The 20,701-nt window shown below is 41.1% G+C and overlaps 2 protein-coding genes across 3 annotated transcripts in view; both read right to left on the bottom strand.

Annotated features, from left to right (window-relative positions):
• Nucleotides 1-20,701, bottom strand: part of rabgap1 (RAB GTPase activating protein 1) — a 104,627-nt gene that overhangs the window by 47,024 nt on the left and 36,902 nt on the right. For both annotated transcript variants that reach the window (XM_033647397.2, XM_033647398.2), the window contains 2 exons: nt 20,341-20,434; nt 18,182-18,332 (listed from right to left, as the gene is read on the bottom strand). In XM_033647397.2, the coding sequence (XP_033503288.1) occupies nt 18,182-18,332; nt 20,341-20,434 (245 nt within the window). The remainder of the gene's footprint in view (nt 1-18,181; nt 18,333-20,340; nt 20,435-20,701) is intronic.
• LOC117270001 (putative G-protein coupled receptor 21) lies at nt 1,787-8,859 on the bottom strand. Its single transcript, XM_033647399.2, has one exon. It carries the CDS (start codon nt 6,485-6,487, stop codon nt 5,270-5,272), a length of 1,218 nt encoding a protein of 405 aa, XP_033503290.1. The 5' UTR covers nt 6,488-8,859; the 3' UTR covers nt 1,787-5,269.

Genomic DNA, 20,701 nt, shown 5'->3' with positions numbered 1-20,701 from the left:
GCGATGCCAACAATAATAGGACTTGGAAGCGGTTGGGGCGGAAAAGTTGAAGGTGTCTGTTTTCATTTTAATGCTCTGTAAATAATTTGTAGAGCCTTGACAAATGCTTTCATCACAAACAACTGCACTTTTTAATTTTAATACAGCAAATAGCTGGTTAAACCCAGTGATTCCTTCAGTCTTTCCTTTACAATAACCTGTAATGGGCAGAGCACATGCTCAAGCTACCCGTAGAGCTGTTTCCTCACCTTAGCGTCATCTATCATTAAATCTTAATCGTCTGTCTCATGCCCTACTTTTTGTGCCATTTGTGCGCTGGTATGCTGCTTCAGCACAAGGGGAGCAAGCAAAATGCATATCTGATCAGAGCAGAGATGACAGACAGAGGAAGAAGCAATGTAAATCACAATAACAACACCACATACTCACCACATACACAGCCAAAACTACAATGGCCTGCATTCTCCTATGGTATTACTTTCCAATTGACCGCACTGATGTTTCCCACTGCAGCCTTGCAGGCATTCAAATTCAGCAGACCAACTGTTTGCACAAATATGGTGCTGCTGTATTACAGTCCATTTACAGCATGTTAACACAGCAACAATTTATTTTAATCTGTAGAGATCTAGGCCAAAGCGTTCACAATTTGGCAAATGATGGCAAATTCTGTGTGAATGCAATGCTATTACTTTCCTTATCAACTACACTACTTGATTTCCAGCCAGCAGTGTTCAGCCAAGCTGTCCACCTCACTGACTGTAACTGTGCAAAAGGGTCTGTTTTGTGATATTTGTCAACAATAAAGCAGCATCTGTGTTATGTACTTGAGTGGTGATCACTACTTAACCTGTGGGAGGGTAGAGAAACTGAAAATTGTGCCATAGCAAAGTAATGAGAACAAGGAAGTTTGAATACATTGAGATAACATTACATTTATTTGCTCAGTACAGATACACAACATGTACATCTTATAATACCATATAGGCTTGTCACCTACAAAGCATTATGGAATGAAAAATATCTTATTTGTCACAGAGACTCACTTTCACAACAGCAAAATTAAACATGTTTGATCATTTGCATTATCCAAACATTCTCCAACTATAAAAGCATACGCCTTCCAAAAACCTTATCACAAATTAAACTGCCCTGACGTATGAAACGTGACATGGTTTGCCAGGATCTAATACAGTAATGGCTGGATTATCTCAATCTGAAATTTACAAATGGCCCTTTGTTGACTGTGAGCAACTTCCAACTTTCATTGTGGACAAAAGCACGTGCAGGGTGAAATTCCTGCATCTTTTGGGACATTTCCAGACCGAGGTTTTGTTACAGTGGTCACCCTCGTCTTGATCTGATAATAATCTCTTGAGCAGAACAGCTGGGTCATGAGTCAGCCATTAATGGGGGTCTGGTGTGGCCTATTTAGAGCCTTACGAAAACACAGAGAAGAAAATCCAATACAGATTAAGAGACAGATAAGAGAATACCGTTGTGTGGGAATGTGTGTGTTGAAGTGCACTTAAAGGGTGAGGCTGTTGCCTGTTTGGGTACTGTCTACTCTAAGACACAAAAGCCAACCAGCATTCAGCTGGTGTAAAATACTTTTGTTGTTGATTACCAAATTAACTGAAAGTATAAAGTTCTCTGAACTGACAGGACAATATGGTACAGATAACCTTTTGTGCCTCAAGATTGATTTCATAGGGTGTTTTGAAAAAGGCTTCAATCGCACCTTTCAATGTCATGTGTTTTATGTCTGGATTAAATCAAAGACACAGTTTCTACAATTTTATTTACATTGATCCACAAATACAATATGCTACATGAGGACTATGCTTGATCCCAAGACAGATACACATCTGGGTAGCCCAACTCTTCAAAATGGCAATGCACCTAAAGCTGTCTGCCAACCACACAAGATGCCAGAAGAGGAAGGTGAAGAAGCAGCAGTCACTCTCTAATGGCTCTGGATTACTTGTAAAGGGCTTAAAATAAATTAAAAAGACACACAAATATATAAGAACTCTGGAAACAGGGGAGCTATGGAAGGTAGGAAGTGTTGTAATCGTCCTTATTTGCACCAATTTTATGTATTCTTTTCATACCTAAAAAAACAAGAAGATGGTCTTCCAATTTTGCTACTCTGCCCCATCAACAATTATTTTGAGGGCTGCATTTAAACCACAAATGGCTTCCTGAACCAGCCACAGTGTCTACATTGCTTCTTGTTATCTCAAATCCTACCTAACATGGCACCGCCCCTCGAGACAGCCACCACTATAGTGTTGCTCCTTGAGAACATGAGTCGTTCGTTTTCCCACAGGAAAAAGAAAAAGTGTGTGTGTGTGTGTGTGTGTGTGTGTGTGTGTGTGTGTGTGTGTGTGTGTGTGCTAATGTGAGTATGTTTTGGCACAATAATTTCCCAAGATACTTTGCCCTGAATCTTACACATTTCTGAGGAACTGTACCATTAACTGCTGCAAAATTTACACATTTTTAGTGCTGAACTTCTGTCTTCAAATTCAGTGAAATCTTTTTTTTCCAATCACAGAAGACAGAAATTGACCAAGTAAAATAAAATGTATCTTCACGAAGACAACGCTTTAATCATTTCAATAGGTAAGCATGCTAAATCTACTTAGCGCCCGCGACACTTCACAAGAGAATAGACAGAAGCTAAGCAATTTTACAAAAATAAACTTCTGTGGTTTGACAATCAGATCAGACATTCAATACGCCATTTCTGTACACACCATTTCTGTACGTGCCATTTCCGAACAAAAGACTGTACAAATAGGAAAGATTACAATATTTGGCAATGCTTCACAGATGACAGCCAAAATATTTAAAGACAACATGTGAATCTATCTACCACCACTGTACATCATACTCACATACACTCACAAGATACAGTATACTCGAGGGGAGTGATGTGCAGCTAGTAAAGCAGTGAAACTCGGTTTAGCACCCCTGCTAGAACACCGTTAACAGTCCAATTCAGCCAATGGTCGCCTCCTAACATTCCTGCATACACACACTCATACACACCTATGCACACATGAACAAATAAATTAAAATACACAATATTAAATGAACAGTTCTGAGCCTTGTGTTTGCTCCTGGTTATTTTCAGTTTTACAGATGAGTTGACTTGTGAATTAACAGTGAGATTCTTTAATTACTCAACAACAATAGGGGTTTAGGTTTTTCTGTACTGAGTGTGAAATCAAGGCTAGCTAATGTACATTTTCATGTCAATTTCCAGTCTGTGCCTTCCTTCTAAAAACAGTCACATGTCTATAAATTAAGCCCTCCCTAACTGTATGGAAAACACTTTCTCAACAGTTTATTTTCACATCAAGGCAACAATATGTCACTATATACTGAGAAAGAGTCGTATTCATGCCCACAAGGCATCACTGAGCCAACACAGTGCAGTGGACCTACACAAACTTTGTGTACAACCCACTTACGTTTTACTAAATCTTCCTATTTTAGATATTTAGAAAAACAATATCATAATCCAAGAAGATCTGTTGAACTTTCTTTGGTAGATTAAATATATATAAAGCTAGATTATCTGCACCTAAACAAACCGTGACATGAGTCTCTATTGTTGAAAAAAGAGATTGTTTTTCACAATTTTTGAATTTATGAGACATTATGCACACTTGGATTCATTTGGGCTTTAAATTAGTCTTGATAAATTTGTATTTAAAATCAAAATTGAATGAAATGAACCCTCAAAACTACACATGGGGACAAAAGGACGGAATGCAACATGTGCATGCACATATTGGCGCACATACGCACACACAACTGAGGATAACAGGAAGTCTTCAAGGTGCTGCACAGAGGTGAGAGGTCAGCCTGCAGGCAGACTGAATGAGCTATTTGTCTGTTCTGTATGTGATCCTCTTGTGTTAGAGTGTGTGTGTGTTTGTGTGTGCATGCACTAGTCCCCAAATATGGACAAAATAATGATGTAAATTTGAAATGTCCACAATCACATATCCAAGACTTCTCATTAGACTGTTCTTCTCAGCAAATCCCAAAGACAAGCGGTAAGGATCACAGTTCAAGGGTCATTCATCTAAGGACATTTTGTTTTAACCTTTGATTAAAAGCCTTTAAATCAGCCCAATGATGTACCAACAATCAGTGTAAAGTAAGTGTAAAAATACATCCTTTCTTGGTCTTGCTTTGCCTTTGACACAGTTATGAAAAAGTGTAGCTACATAATCAAACAACAAAGGTGCCATGAAACTGACAAAGAACCTAAAAATGAAATGATGAATTCACTAAAAATGCTTTTTGTCAGGTTAACAGTCGTACACCCAAACTGGGCAGCATCTCATCTCATATATTACAAATGGCAGGCTCAATGTGTGAACACACAGTTTAGTTACAGACATAACATCAATCTTAAAATATAATAATACAACTATCTAAAAGTTCAGAGTTTATGAATAGATGTCTTGATGCTGACAATAAGTTCAGTCAATGCAAACAAACTAGAAAATGTCATGTGCTGGGACAAGATCTACATTATTTCTTTCCACTTCTCAATCAGTCAACAAAAGACACAACAAATACACAAACACACAGTTGCATCACTTTTAGTATTCAGGTACTGAGGGCGGGTAAGAGCAAGTGAAAACATTTAAAGAGCTTGCTGTTGGCAGTTCACCTCGGCACCACATTACTAAAACACAGCAGTCAACTGTTGTGTTTTGCATTCATTTCTTCTTTTTTTGCATTCAGCTCATACTGTGCTGATGATCTGGCAACAAAGGTCGCATTGTTTCACATACAGCTTTTCAGAACACTTTTCTTGTAATGTTTTGGCAAAATAAGTTAAAGATTCACTTCCTATATAAGGAAACTGATGAAAATGTTCACTTCTCCAGAGATTTTCAGACACCTTCTTCCCCTCTTCCATCTATCACCCCTGTCCATACAGTACAGTACGCTGGGTTTCCTTGAGCATTTAAAAACACCTTGCAGGGCTATTTAGGCCTTCTTCAGTGCTCTGCTCTTGACTCCCTTTCTCTGTCTTTGCCCGCTGTGGCGTGTGCAGAGAGGACGCCTGTGTAACCTCCAAATGCGACAGAAACAGCAGTGGCAGATCGACGCCTCCTTCCATCTCTTTACAGCACATTTAAGCTTTAAAGAGGAGACATTTCACAGCAAGCACACCAGGCATCTTTTAAAAAAGTTCAAATGCCAATTTGGCACAAGAGTTTCCGCTGTGCCTGCTCTACACATGACATGTTGTGCCAATCGTTATTTCTCCGTGACCGTATCCATACCCTGGCCCTGCACATCCTTTTTCAACGGAGCCAACGAAAGCCTTTTTGGTGTTCCTAACCCCAAAGCCACTGCCGCTGCGCTGTAAGCAGAAGGAGCAGAGGCGTTTGAGGCCCTTCCTGAAGGCAGAATTGGAGAGGCTGTAGATGAGACAGTTACAGAAGCTGTTGCTGATGGCCAGCCATGTGGTTAGGAATGAGGCTGCAGGGTGGTGGTAGATCCCCCCGCTCTCCAACAGAAAATAGAGGATGTAGGGCAACCACAGGATATAAAACACACTCGTAATGCGGAACAGTACCATAGCGTATCGCTTGTCCGGGTATGTTGATGTGGGCTGCTGATACTGTGGTTGGGACAAGTGGGGCAACTGTCCTTGCTCTACTACACTGCTGTCCTTGACCGCAGATCCCGCTGTCAATCCTGAACCCTGCAGCTGTTGGGGTCGGTAGCGCGCATGGCGCTCGCTGATCTCCCGGGTGTGCTGTCGACAGATCTTGAAGATGTTGGCGTAAGTGAAGCAGACAGTGAGAGCAGCAGGGGCGTAGAGCAGTGCAACAATAAAAGTGGTGAAAGCCGGACGAGTCCTCCACTCAACTGCACACCACTCCACCACATCCCCGTGGTAACCAGGTTTCCCCCACCCAAGAAAAGACGGGAGAAACACCAAAGCAGAGTACAACCATATCAGAACGATGCAGCAGCGCACTCGACAGGGTGTCACTAGGGACGCATAAGTCAGAGGTCGTGTGATGGCGATGTAGCGGTCTACACTCACACATGCTAACGACACCATTGAAACTGATTTCAAAACAGACACCATGTACCCGAACACCTGGCAGGTGAGTTTGGGATCGAGGCCCTGGAGGTGATGGAGGAGGGACAGGGAGGGGAACAGGCAGCTCACCCCCACCAGCAGATCAGCGTACGCCATAGTCTGGATGAAAGTGCTGGTGGTGTGCTGGCTGAGCAGGGGGGCACAGTGAAACACAAAAATCACCACCAAGTTACCAGAAATAATAAGAATAGTGAGGAGAAGTATGATAGAGACTTCAAGGAGGCAGGTGCTGAAAATTTGGGAATAGCCTATCTCAAGCAGGCAGAAGGGAGCAGATAAGTTTGACGGGTCAGCAAAGCTCTGGTTCAGTGGATCCAGGGAGGAATTCATCATCTTGGGCAGGAATACGTGTCCGAGGGGCCCTTCAAGGGTACGATGAACCAAAGAACCCGCTATTTTGACAGGTAGCTGGCTGGTTCTGAAAGTAGCCGTATGGTTTCAGTCCAAACGAAAAGCTCCATGCTGCGGTTCCATGATGAGACTGCTGCCATCTGCCATTTCTAATGCAGGAGGGATGGAAAGGACAGAGAAAGGTGAGGAAGCCCCCTGGGTTTGTCCTCGGTGCAGGCAGTTGTGGTTTTTCAGAATACAAAACCACCGGGGTAGAAACAGATTAACACACAAAAAGAGACGTGTGTATTCCTTGTCTTCTTTTTTTTCCAGATAAAGCAAACCCAGCTGAAGGCACAAAAAGGGAAAAAAAAACAGACAGAAATGTGACTTTGTTTAAAGGAATTCCAGTCCGATCTATGCTTGAAATGCCTCCGCTCCCTATAAAGTCAAAGATGTCTTCAACATCTGCTGCAGCTGCAGAAAGCACTGACTGAAGCTCTCTTATCTGTCTGTAGTCCACAGAGTCACAGACACAGCTTCCAGTGAAAAGCCATTATTGTGTAATGTGCTGCGTGCATAAATTGAGGAAAGGAGGCATTAAGGGTAATTCCTCCTTTTCCTTCTGTCCTCCTTCTTCCTCTTCTTTTTCCTCTTGTTCCTTGCCTCTCCTTCACCCTCTTTTCACCACTCCTCCGTGTCCGCTTGCTCTTGTCTCAGTTTCTGTCTGGTCCTTCGCAGTAAGATCACAGCAGACTGCCATGAGCTGAAGGGATGAAGGCGGTGCGCGGGGGTGACTGATATTTAAAACACGCGCACACACATACAAACACACCTCAGCTGTTATTTCTATCTAGAGGAGCAGCAACTCTGTCTGGACTGGCAATGAGGTAGGCAGGCATACCGATGCTGGGAGAACCCCCCGTGTTCATTTATCCTTCTTTGCTCTGTCTCTCTCACTCCCTCTGCCTCTCTCTCTCTACAGAAACAGTGGCACCGAGGCCCCTCCCCTTCCCCGTGGCTCCAACCAATGATCAACTGCAAGGGCACAAGGCTTGCCTCCTTCCCCCACCCTCTCAACCCTCCCTGTTTTGTTTTGCTTTTTTGTTGGCTTTTTTTTTTTTTTTTTTTTGGAGCCAGTGTTTCTCATAATCAACCCGGAGACTCAAACTCGGTTTCACACTGTCAAATTAGAAACATTCAGTGTTAACAAAGCTCAAAATTGACATTGGAGTGTTCACAGCCTCTCACCTAATTCCCAAAAGACAGGACATTTTGAGCTGTAAGAATGGACATTGTCCTCCTTCACTGCAGAAAAGTTATTGTATTTGTCTAAAGGAAAACAATAACTGTGTGCCTGGGTGCAGTTTACAGGAAATATTTCTTTTCCTAATCTGATTGTTAACTAAGGACACACAGTCCAGGACAGTGGGTCCCCATTTAGCTTTGTGCATATAAGTATACTATACAGTACATGCTTATTATCGTACAAAGGGTAAATCAGCTCTTTATGTGTGTGGGTTTTAAAATCACATTCCGTGAATAAAAAGCACAGGGACAAACTGTGAGAAAAGTGCTGCCACTTAAATGATAGTCTTTCATTTCTTTTGAAAGCATCCATTAAGGTCAATGTGTTACATTTTTTTAAATGTATTTATGAAGGGAGCCTTGACTGCATTTTAACTGGCTCTGGGATTTCTTTTATTCTGGTACTCTATTGTAAAATGAATTAAACTTAACGCGATAAATCAATTTATAATAATCTAGTCATTTTTAGATTTGTAATCGACTAATAATAAACAGCAGCAACAGAAAAGCTTAAGAGGCTGCGAGACGAATTTGAATACATGAAAGCACAGCGCAAATAATTTAATTTGCGCTCACAGCACAGTGTATAATTAGATGCCGATTCACTAACGCAGCAAGTAATTATGCAATTAGTAACTGGCTCTGCCTTCTAGGTGCAAACTGCAAGTGAAGGAGACACTGAAAGCCGCAATTCAGTGTTGGCAGTTCAGCATGTTCAAATAAAAATGTTGCTAAAAATAACATTTCCTAGGGCCACTTAAAGTGTACTGGAGAAATTCACAGGTTTAAAACATATCTAAAAAAATGGACTAATGTAGCAGAAAACGGTATCTAAAGGTGTGCGTAAGACTATTGACCAAAAAAAAAAAAAAACAAAAAAAAAACCATGCCACTTGTCTAGCGGTGTCTAGTTCTAGTCTAGCTCAGGTTTAATAAACTAATTAACTCAACTAAGATGGTTTACTATACTGTAAAACTGTATATTTTACTTGCTTTGCTGACATTACATACAATAGCTGTAATAGCCTTAATCAAACCTGGACACTTAAAAAAGAATTCTATGACTAGATTGAACTGTGATGTTCTTCTTCAGGTATTTGTACTGAAACTTGTGGCTGGAGTGTCATGTGGGAATGTTTTACATTAAGTATTACAAAAAATCATATTAGAGGTCACGTTGGCAACGTTTATATAAAATGAACACACTGATATAGCATCCCATTCAAAAATAAGCACATGCTCACACAGTTCTCAGTACTTGTGCCTTTTACAACGGTACTTGTGTAATATATAATTACACAAACGGCCTACTTTATGGTCTGAACAGATATATAAGTGTTTGCTTTTTGTCTGCTGTTGAACTTTGCAACTCTATGTGTGTGCATGTGTCTCTGAAAGAGCAGGAAAGAGACAGAAACTACATGTGGACACATCGAAATAGTCAGTACTAAGTGGCAACTACTGAATTTCTTATGAAAGTAGTCTTAATGTTGTAAGACAGTAGAGCTGCAACGATTAATTGAACATTGAACAAAATTCTCTGATGCCAGCTTCTTAAATGTGACAGTATCTTCGGGTTGTGGACAAAACAAGAAATTTGAGGACGTCATCTTGTGTTTTAGGAAACACTGATTGATGTTTTTCACCATTTTCTGATGTTTTATAGACCAAAAACTTAGCAATCAATCAAGAAACTAACTCACACATAAACAGATTGCAGCCTGAAAACACGGTACAAACAAGATCCAAACTTTTTCAGATTATATTCATGTTTCATGTAACAGAATGTTTGCATATGACCAGTAACTTTGTCCATGTACGTCTGAGTGTGCATGTCCTTCTGTCTACTTGGCCAGAGAGCCCTACACAGATATGCACCTGCTCCTGATTTTGCATGCATCATCAGATGCTGCACCTCCATTTAACACGAGAGTTGCTTTGACACAGTCAGCTATACCCAGGTAGCACGACCTCACCAGACATCTTTTAATCTGCCTCCAGGCAACATTAACAGCCAGCGTTTTATTGCAAGACTCTGAAGGACTCAGCTGAACACTCTGTTTTACTTTTCTTTAAAAGCAGGTTAGCCTTGCAAGTCCCTGTCAGCCCTTCTGCAAAGCGCCTACTTAATCTGTGTTAGATTAATAACCAGCTGAGTTATTTTTAGATCATATGATGTGCTGATTACATTTAATTACTCAGGATCCTGTGCTAAAATTAGAAACTTCAGTGGGTAGTAATCACTGTCAGGTTTAGTGCTGCATGGTCTACATCCTCTTCCTAATGGATTTCTGAAGACTGCAGAGTGAGTCTCGTGCAGGGCAATTTGGTGTAGCGTGATGGAGACCCAAACATACCCACACAGCCACTCGCACACACGCGCACACACACACACACACACACACACACCAGCCTGCACCTTTCTCCCCCGCAATCCAGACACACTCCCATGCTTTCACGCATCTCCTCTGCCCACCACACGAGGAGCTAAAAATAGATGACAGTACAACGAAAAGGGTTGGAGCAAGAGGAGGGATGGGAGGAAAGGATGAGGAAGGGACTCAAAGAAAACACAGAGCTCATCAAAGACGAGAGAAGAAAGAGATGGAGGAGAGAAAGACATACAATGTTGCACAAACAAATCAGCACGAAGAAAAGCGAGCTGTGAGAACGGGGAAGAAGGAAGAGCGTGATGTACTGTCACCTGGTTGCCAGGCTGAGCGCAACTTAGTCCTGTCAGCTATGTAACTAATGTTTCCTCACAGCTTGTTAATCTCTGAAGGACAGGCGTCCAGCAGCTTGACCACAAGCCTGGTAACAATACAGTGGCCGTAAACTCCAGTAAAGCATGTGTTAAAAATACTGTGCTTAATACTTTTCATGTTCTCATGTCAAATAATATTATTGATTAATAACGTGATTGGTCTTTACTGACATTGCTGTAACTACTGTAAGGGTGGGATTTAATTAATGCTTAATATCAGTGGTGATTCATCTGCAAAATGCCAGCAAATGTTTTTCATTTTTACTTTAAGGAATACTTTGCAGATTTTCAACCAGCATCATAACTACGTGGGTGGTATGTGTAAATGAACTGTGGTAGAATTCCCTGCATCTCACCAGCACCCAGATCAGATTTTTGCTGGCTCTAGGGCTGTTGCTCAGACTACACATTGCCCTTTCCCATTTTCGTATGCCCACCACCACAGATACAAAGAGTATAGAAGCAGATCAGGAAAGAGACCTGCCCCTCTCTCTCAAACTCAGACCAAACTCCGATCAAACTGTAAAACTAGGCAGTGCCGATCAAATATAAACCAAGATTCTGTTACTGGATTGCCTATTTCTCACCTCAAATATCTTCAGAAACATATTTTACTGCACTGTTTAGCTGTAATATGAGAATTTGTGAACTGGAAGTGGGCGCCAAACTGTTTCCTGTATTGTAAAAACTGAGGAAACTGAGATCAAACAGTAAAACTAGGCAGCGCTGATCAAATATAAACCAACATTTTTTTACTAAATTGTTTAATTCTCAACCAAAAGATCTTCACAAACATATTTTAGTGCACTGTTTAGCCATGAGAAATTATAAACAGGAGGTGGGCGCCTTTCCTTTATTGTAAAAACTGAGAAAACTGAAATTAAACAGTAAAACTAGGCTTTGCTGATTAAACCTGAGCCAAGATTCTGTGACTGCGTTTGAAGTTTGAATGTAATTTAAGATTATTTGTTATCAGCTGGCCGCATATTGTTTGCTGTGTCAAAACAGACAAGCGTGCATTGTCAACCACCAGCAGGAGTGCCTACTGATCGCGTGTGGTGCGGTGCATTCTGGTAGTTGAAGGTTTTCCATCTCTTGAGCAAAAGCGTATGCCATAGCTCCTTTACCTCTGTTTTCTGTCATCATGTAGCACCAATTTCAAAAGTATTTGCATCTTTCTACTACATAGACAGCCCAGTTTTATGAAAGGATGGTCTTTCCAGCAGTGAAATACGTCTTTAACTAACAAAAAAATAATTAATTCCGAAAAAGGGAATACATTTTCTGTTGACAAGCTGAGTTAATCAACCATTAAAAGAAAAAAATCATTAACTTGCAACTGCCTTTTTGGTTGACTTCCATCTGATTATTATTAACAACCACCATCCAGCACGATTCAGCTGGTGGCTCATAATCCTGATAAGTCTGCTCTGTTTTAATATAAATATAAAAATAAGCAGTCACACCATGCCAAGTTTTGTATCAGCGTGATATGACAGAGAAAAAAAGGACTGATCAGCTGATGCCCTATCAAAGGTTTTTACTAAAACAGGAAACATCTGGTAGGAATAGAAATGGAAAGAATTTCAAAGAACTGGACAGCTAACACACCCTCATTAATATCTGAGAATTAATGATGTTTATCTTTGTGGTCTCCACGGTGAGCCTGGAGCTAGAACATAAAAGTAATACCAACATCAGGCGAGGGCGGTGAGAGTTGTTACATAGTCACAGACAAAAACATTATTATAATAAGATACACAAAAGCCTGTTCACATTCAACTGCAAAAAATATTTCCAAATTCTTTCATCTGACTGTCTGAACCTTCAGGCATCCACTGTGTGTTTTATAATGTGGGAAACTGGCTTCAAAGCAGGATACGAAAACATCTAAAAGTATTTCCATTTCAGCTGAAGTTAGAACGGCAATGCACACATAAACCTATGGGACAGGGAGACAGGCGGGCCTACAGTTACACAGAAAAAGAAAGAAGCAGACACGCCAGGCCGCCAAGGCAGCGGGAGAGGAGCGAGAAAGAGGCAAGCAGACAGTGTGACAAAACACAAATGAGCAGGTAGACAGAGAGAGGCAGGAAGACACGCGAGTTGACAGGAGCACAAACAGGTCTAGGTAGAAGTCAGGCGTACACAAATACAAACGGTTATAAAGACAGACAGGCATACAGGTCATTATGTGGGTCAGACTTAGACAGGCAGGCAGACAGACAGATATGAGCACTTGTTTTTTGCTCTCCACAGGAGGCTGGCGCAGCAGGTCTGGGGACCAGGCCTGTGTTTATCTGATCACATTGTGTCCACACTACACATATCTGCATGTGTGTATGCTCATTGCTCATACACGATGGGAGACATTTCTAACATTCTGACCCCCTCATGTAGGTGAAAGGTGGCTTAAACACCTTTGAATATCACGTAGTAACAAAATATTACACCACACAACTAGGGCTGTCACAACAACTTTTGCTGGACAATGTAATGTCCCAGAGATAATTGTAACAAACAATATTATTGTCATTTAGAGACCATTTTATGTCACCAACAAAATATTATAACAACACAATATTGTGAGTACATCCTTTGGAAGAGCAATGTACTTTTAATTCTTAAGAATATACAGACATTGGAATAGGAATATAATAAAAATATTTAACATTTTTAAAGAAAGTAATTAACACCTGTCAATAAGCTTATACTGTAGTTAGGGCTGGCTCAGGCTTGTTTTGGACCAGCCCCTAGTTAGGCTGACATAGGCCAAGTCAGCCGGGGGACCTCCTATAATACACCGAGCACCTTCTCTCCATCTCTCTCTCTCCTTTGCTAACATTCATGTCCTATTACTGCATGTCACTAACTCGGCTCTACTGCATGTCACTAACTCGGCTTCTTCTCAGGAGTTCTAGCTATTACTACATCTATTGCACGTCTGTCCGTCCTGGAAGAGGGATCCCTCGTCAGTTGCATTTGCTGAGGTTTCTACCATTTTTTTCCCCCCATTAAAGGTTTTTTTGGGGGGGAGTTTTTCTTCATCTGCTGTAAGGGTTCAAAAGACAGAGGGATGTTGGATGCTGTAAAGCCCTCTGAGGCAAATTGTGATTTGTGATATTGGGCTTTATAAAAAAAACTGAATTGAACTGAATTGAATAAAGACGAGAAAGTCTTTAGGAAATTATTGTACCATTTGGCCGACAAAAACAAAACCAAGTGTTGCTCCTTGATACTATTAGACACACTTAGCAAAACTCAAGCAACACCGCAGTAACATCCATGAACTGGCCAGTGTGCTGCCATACATCCCTGGGAGCCGAGCAGTTTGCTGGTGGATTTACGGAGTGAAGGATGATGTTATTGGAGAGTAAAACCACTAACAATGGACTTTTTGGCTTGTTGCCAGGGGTTGGCAAGTTGACAACTTTTAGGACTGTGCCTCTTCCACTACAAAAGTGCAGCAGCAGGCTATCAGTGAGCTACGCTGTGTCGTCTTTGAAGTATTGTTTAATTTTTCTGTGGACTCACGCAAGTAGGCGTAGGGGAAAAAGGGAGAATCGCTGTGCTAAAGTCTTGTAATGGTCGTGAAAACCCTGCTGTTTATTCTAGCATCATGTGGCTAAAATGTTGATGTAAACATGCACACATGTAAACGAAAAGGGCAATATCAAGGTCAGCAAAATGTTTACGGTCATGTCCATTTATCGTACAATAGGTAGGTAACATCATTATTTTGAGAGGCCTAAAAACCACCATAAACCACAAACGCACAAGCTAACAAGAACCTCAAAATTCACTATAGAGATGAATTCACTGCTCTCCAACACTGTGTCACACAACTGTACAGTTAATACACTGGTACTTCAGTGAATGTGACATTAATACTTTCAACAGTTTATCCCTCCTATAGAAACTGACAATAAGTGTGCCCACACTGTGCATGACCACATATTCCAGCACAATGTCAGGCCTCTTAACATTTGCTACTGGGTTACGACAACATGATTATGAACTAAAGTAGGTTATCAGCACACAAGGTAATCAGTCAATCATCACCCTCATAACTTCTTGGTCTGCTTGTGCTGCATTCCTATTACTCTGGCGCATCCACATCAAACGCTGTCAATATAAAAATGATCTGTGGCGCAAAAAAAAGGTTTGGACCAATGTGTGAACATGATTTTGCACGCTATAATATCCATTCAGTATTTATCAAATTATTACCACCACACTACAACTTGTAACATGAAAGAAACGGTGTCAAATTCTTAAGCAACACTTTACATAGTATATAAAGATGAAAATGTGTTATATACTTATACTGTAATGTGGTCACAGTGTTACTGCCCCTCAGCACAATGACAAAATGTTGACTTTCATTATGTCACTTCTTTCATAACCAATTATTAATTTGCCAGACAGTAACTGTCAGTGACTGGCTTCTGCCCACTACTTATGAACATAATCCAAAAGTTGGGCCATGGCTCCATCCGAATGAATTCATCGATTACCGGGGGAGTGAAGTCAACATTCAAAGTTAGACTGGTACTTCTGATATTACACAGCAGGGACCCTCATATCAGGTGATTTATCAGGGCTAAAGAGGGAAAGAATGTGTTATATTTCTATGACCTGTTCCACTTCCATCAATGTCCTGCATTCAGATATGTGGATGAACACCAAGTTCAGACAGAGTTAGGGTACAAAAGAGGGCACTAGCTAGGACATAATGTGCATGCAGCGCAAGTCAGCACAAAGAGATACAAGCTGAACACAGAAGGCACACAAAACAAATTAGGAGCTGGCACATGAGTATGGTATGTACAAAATTTTAAATCAGGAGCTGAAAAGGGAAAGAAGGAATTAGAACATGAAAAGAAAAGCTTTAATTAGTAGCAGTGACAATACCAACATCAATGTAGTGAAATTCTTTCCTAATTAATGCTATAATATTCAGAGTACAATTACGCAATACATTTCAATGGTCTTTTCATCATGTTAGAGCTACTCTATTAACAAGACCTTTCGTGTCCTAGTTCTAGGTTGATTTGGAAAATCAATAGAACTTGCACACCTTGTTGTGTAGAGTAAGATTTATCATCTCTCTGTCCTTTAACTGTTCTTGGCTACCTCTCCCGTCTTGCTCTAACTAAATAAAACACTCAAATCATCTGTCAGAGTCAGATACAGCTGCACGTGTTCTCCACACTTTCCTCTGTGTGTTTGTTGGCTGACGTACAAACCTGGAATGCTTTAGTGCTTCTGCAATAAATTCCTTTCCAACTTTCTGGTTATCACTACAGTGGCATTGTGATGCGTTGTTTTTGTTGTCTGAGTGAACTTTGAGATTCCATTCATACCTTTCATGTCAACAGAAAACAGCGTGGCCCCTGCAGGAATTTGGCGTAAAATTTCTATTTCAGTTTATCTTTTTTTAAACTGTTTCCATCATCACATGCCAGAGATGTAAGGCACAATAAAGGAAATGTGCAAAGACAGTGATAGGAAAAGAGCAAAAGAGAAAGGGAGGAAGGAGGGAAATGTGGTCAGGGAGGGCGAAGAAAATGAGAGTGGGAGAGGGGAGCAGAGGGGAGGAAAGGGCAAGACCAACATCTTGTCACCACCTGGGACCCAGCTTGCTGCCTGGGGATGTTGCCTTTATATAAGAGCACTGGACAGAGCTGCAGCCAAGAAAAAAAACATTTTTTACAGAGACTAACACACTGTTTAGTGCGCAGGGGGGCTATCCATCTATAACAGCGCTAAGTCACCTCCAATCCTACACACATGGCCACACAGACAGACCTAAACATGCACAACAAGAATTACCAACAAACTGAAAAGCTTGCTGTCATTTCTGGACATACATACAGACATACATCTGAAGAGAAGAGGCACACAGGCAGTACCACAAGAAATATGATTCTTTACTTTCAGAGGTTCATAAACATTTCATTTGCTCATTCATTTTCCATAATTGCATCTCTTGTGGGGGGTCATGGGGAGGCTGGAGCCTATCCCAGCTGACATTGGGCGAGAGGTGGAGTACACCCTGGACAGGTCGCCAGACTATCACAGGGCTGACACATAGAGACAGACAACTATTCACACTCACATTCACACCTACGGACAATTAAGAGTCACCAATTAACCTGCATGTCTTCGGACTGTGGGAGGGAGCCGGAGTACCCGGAGAAAACCAAGTTGATACCGGGAGAACATGCAAACTCCACATAGAAGGGCCCCCCCACCCTGGGTTCAAAGCAGGAACCCTCATGCCCCGAGGCAGCTATGCTAACCACTGACCACTTACATTATAAGTGTTATTATAAGAAGTTAAGGATCATTAGCTGCAACAGAACAATTAACACATGACAACTTTGTTGTTGTAGGAAAGTGAATAAACTTTTCACTTGCGTAACACCAAAAGTAATCAGGTGGTTACCATCACAAGTTCCGTTCAAAGCACATGAGGGAGAAACTTATGAAACAGGGCCATCAATTGCCCCTGAGGTGTACTTTCAAAGAACCGTTGCCAAGGACAATAACAGCAACATGTGCTCTTGCCAGCACAAAACAAAAAACAAACAAGGAATTCAGTCTGTTTGAATTAAATGTGTTTCAGTTAAAGGGATCAAAATGTAACCAAGTATAAAAACTAGGGATATCTATCAGGCCGATAAGTTATCAACCAATAATGGGAAATCTGTATTATAATGTGTTATTGCAATAATGAAATTATAACCAACAAATAGAGCCGATAACACAAAGCAAAACTGCTTTCATTAACTTAACAAGTGCAACATCACTCCGACACAGTAGATGGAAGTATGCACTTTTAAAGTTGGTTTGCGATCAGCCAATAAAAAACAGAGAAGAACTATCACAACAAGCGCAGCATGCTGACTAGAAAGCCAAACATACATTGTCGATGTGTGTGTGTGTTTTTACAATTTTAAAAGGAAGACAACACAGTTGCGCCAGGGGTCTGACCCCGGACTGCTGGAAAAAACACCAGATCAGCAAACTTTCTCATTTTTGTATTAAAGGATGTATTTTACTTTTGTCTCAATTACAATTAGATTATGTCGAAGCATTTAATTTGCATCCTTAGGGAAAATACTCTATAAAACCCAAAGTATGTTTGGTGTACTTTACAAAATTACAAGAAAAATAAACTAAGAACAACAGTTTTTTTACATGCTCACTACATCTTGGTTTTCCTTACCCTCAGGTATGTATAAACTACAGAATAGGAACTTCTTTTTAAAATAAAAAAAGTGAAATTATCAATGATCTTATCGGTATTGGCCATGAGAAGCAGGAAAATATCAGTATCAGCTGAAAAAATCCATATCATGCATCTCTTTTAAAAACAAACGAGACAAACTTGTTACAGGAAAAAAGTCTGTCTCAGTGATGGGTACAAGTTGGACAAAGATTTGGAAATAATCAGAGGTGAAGTGCACAGCTTGCTGATGCATCCTGTAATTAGGGGAGCTCGTGTATGATTCATCTTGTTGAAGGAAACCAACAGTACACCACCAAAATTAGGGGATCATGGGACTTTAGGATGTCCTGGCCATCTTAACAAAAACAATACTTTTGTGTGGTCTTACCTTTGTAATCAGAGTGCGGTACTCTTCTACCTGGTGGTCATTGTTATGGCAGCCTGCCAGGAGCTGCCACACCTCCCCGCGGAGAGCCTCGGGAATACCACTCCGCACCAAAGCGGGCAGCTGCCGGGGTCGCACCGATAAGTTCAAATGCCTGAGAGAGGAGAGAGGGAGTCAACTATCGCAGTTTATCAAAGACACACTAATTTCCTGTCCTGATTTGCAGTGTTTTGATGCACACCTGTCTTCCATATCTACCTAAAACAATGTTTTTATTGGCTCTGTACTGTGTCTAAAAAGGACCATCATCATCTCTACAGATGGTCTGCTGGGCAAAGATCATGACAGTGAGGAGGAGTTATATCACCTTCTACCACAAGTTCAAGGATTTATGTGCACAGCAGTCTTTCAAACGCTCAAATTCGTTCTCAACTTTATTACTCCACTTTTTTTCTCTGACATTTGTACATTAGTTTTGCTTTATTTCACCCCTGCACTATTTTAGCAGGATAGGAAAACAATAAAAGACAATAAGCCAATAAAACATTACAGCAACAATACACAGAGGCAAGTTTTAGTGTCTTCCTTCCTTCCTCATCTTCACATTTAAATGTTGAAGCTGTTGGCGAAACACTCTGACTCAGAGAGTGATTTACACCGCATGCAGCGTAAAATGAACTCAGGCATCTGCAAGCTAGTGAGTGACAGAGACAGAATTAGAGATACAGGGAGAAGAAGAAGGTGAACTTGGAGGCACAGCTGTATCTACCTAATGACTATCGCCTGACTGGAGCCCACTGAATATCCCTGAATCCATGATGATTCTCTCATTTTTTCCCCCCTTTCTTAATTCATCCCCCTCTATTTTCTGAGTCTGTTTGGTTTGTTTGTTCTGACAGTCAGGTTATGCAATATGTGGCATTTTCTGTTGAGACTAAGAAAAGGAACAAAAGTGTACTGTGTACGTGTGTGTGTGCGTGCATGTGACATAAGTAGAGCCAGGCCTGGTCCTCAGGGGCATGAGATTGTAAAGGGCTTTCTGTGATTTGCCTCTCTCTGCATGCCATAATGCCGCAGCACACACTTTCTTGCTCACACACAAAATCACCAATCACTCGCACAAAGCCTAGTATTATGACAGGCTAGTCTTATGATTCCTTTCTTTATTACCTATGCCAAGGAGGTCATGTATTCGGCTCGTTTTGTGCTTTGGCTGTTTGTTTGTCAGCAGGATCACGAAAAAAGACTACTGAGTGTCTCATGGACCAAGAGAAACCCCTTAAATTTCGGATCCAAATCACGTGGCAGATACACGACATTCATAGCCTGCACCTGGATTGCCTGCACACATCTCTAACCTCTGACCTCACAAGCAAACATGAAGGTGGCTGAGCATAAATGTTGGCGGCTAGCAACAAAAGTGCTAATGAAGCTAACATTGTTAATGGGGGTTAGCTCACAGTCAATGGGGTGCCCTGGGGGGAATAGTAGGGTTAATGTCATATATTGCACCTTCAACATTGCAAGACAGGGCACTTGGCCTCGGTGGAGATGTGCACTATCGGACTGGCCCTTCTAGTTTCGGCATTATTTTTATCAGAGAGTGAAGTACCCCCCAAAATATTGGATGTTTTCATGGTCACAAGAACATTTGGCATTGTCAAAAAACATTGCAAACACCCAAATATAGACAGTACAGAAGAAGGAAAATTTGATTTATTACGCTAAACATATTTAAGGTAAAGGAGATCATAAACAGTACACATGTATGGTACAAATCCTAAAAATATACTGCTCTCTAAAAAACTATGACAACAGACAGGGAGAAAGAGAACAGTATATGGCATGTAGTGTATGTGCCTGTGTGTGTCTGTGTGTGTCTACGGAGCTTAACTTACAGCTAATTAAAGTCCAGGCAGTTTCAATTCAGTTCATCACAAGCTTTTGATTAAAAACAAATGCAGTAATGGAAGAGGGAAGTCATCTTAATAAGCTGCTTATCAAGAACTCCTGCCTGCTGCTCTTTCTTTCACATACAGTACAGCCGCTAAACCCTCCACATAGAAGTGAATCATTTGTGTGTGTGTGTGTGTGTGTGTGTGTGTGTGTGTGTGTGTGTGTGTGTGTGTAAGGACAAAGTTAACCAAGGAACAAAGCCTTACCACTTGGATAACAAGTCCCCCCAGGTCTCCAGGATCTTCTCCGCACACTCCTTGGAAACATCACCTGACCCGCTGAGTAACGGCTCGTCATTATCTGGACACACAGGAGTACAAAGACACAGAGTGAGAAGAAGTTAGGTCAACAGAAATCATGCAAGCGAAATGAAATGATTAAATAAATGTGACGACTTAAGATGGAGGTGTTTCCTCATTCAAAGAGATAATGTTTCAATTCAATTTTGGTTTTTCACAGTCCACCTTTTGTGTTTCTGGTTCTTTTATAAAGACCATGTTTGTAATTTGAGTAGACTAAAACCCAACCTCAACAGCCCTGGCATATTGGTAGCTAGCTGGCGACAAG

This window comes from Epinephelus lanceolatus, chromosome 19 (genome assembly GCF_041903045.1).
Source record: "Epinephelus lanceolatus isolate andai-2023 chromosome 19, ASM4190304v1, whole genome shotgun sequence".
Lineage (NCBI taxonomy): Eukaryota > Metazoa > Chordata > Actinopteri > Perciformes > Serranidae > Epinephelus > Epinephelus lanceolatus.
Note: the sequence above shows the minus strand (reverse complement) of the source record. Positions and strands in the feature narration are given on the sequence as shown.

What these genes read in the sequence shown, in the direction of transcription:
- LOC117270001 (XM_033647399.2), bottom strand. Translation starts at nt 6,487, where the DNA reads ATGATGAATTCCTCCCTGGATCCACTGAACCAGAGCTTTGCTGACCCG.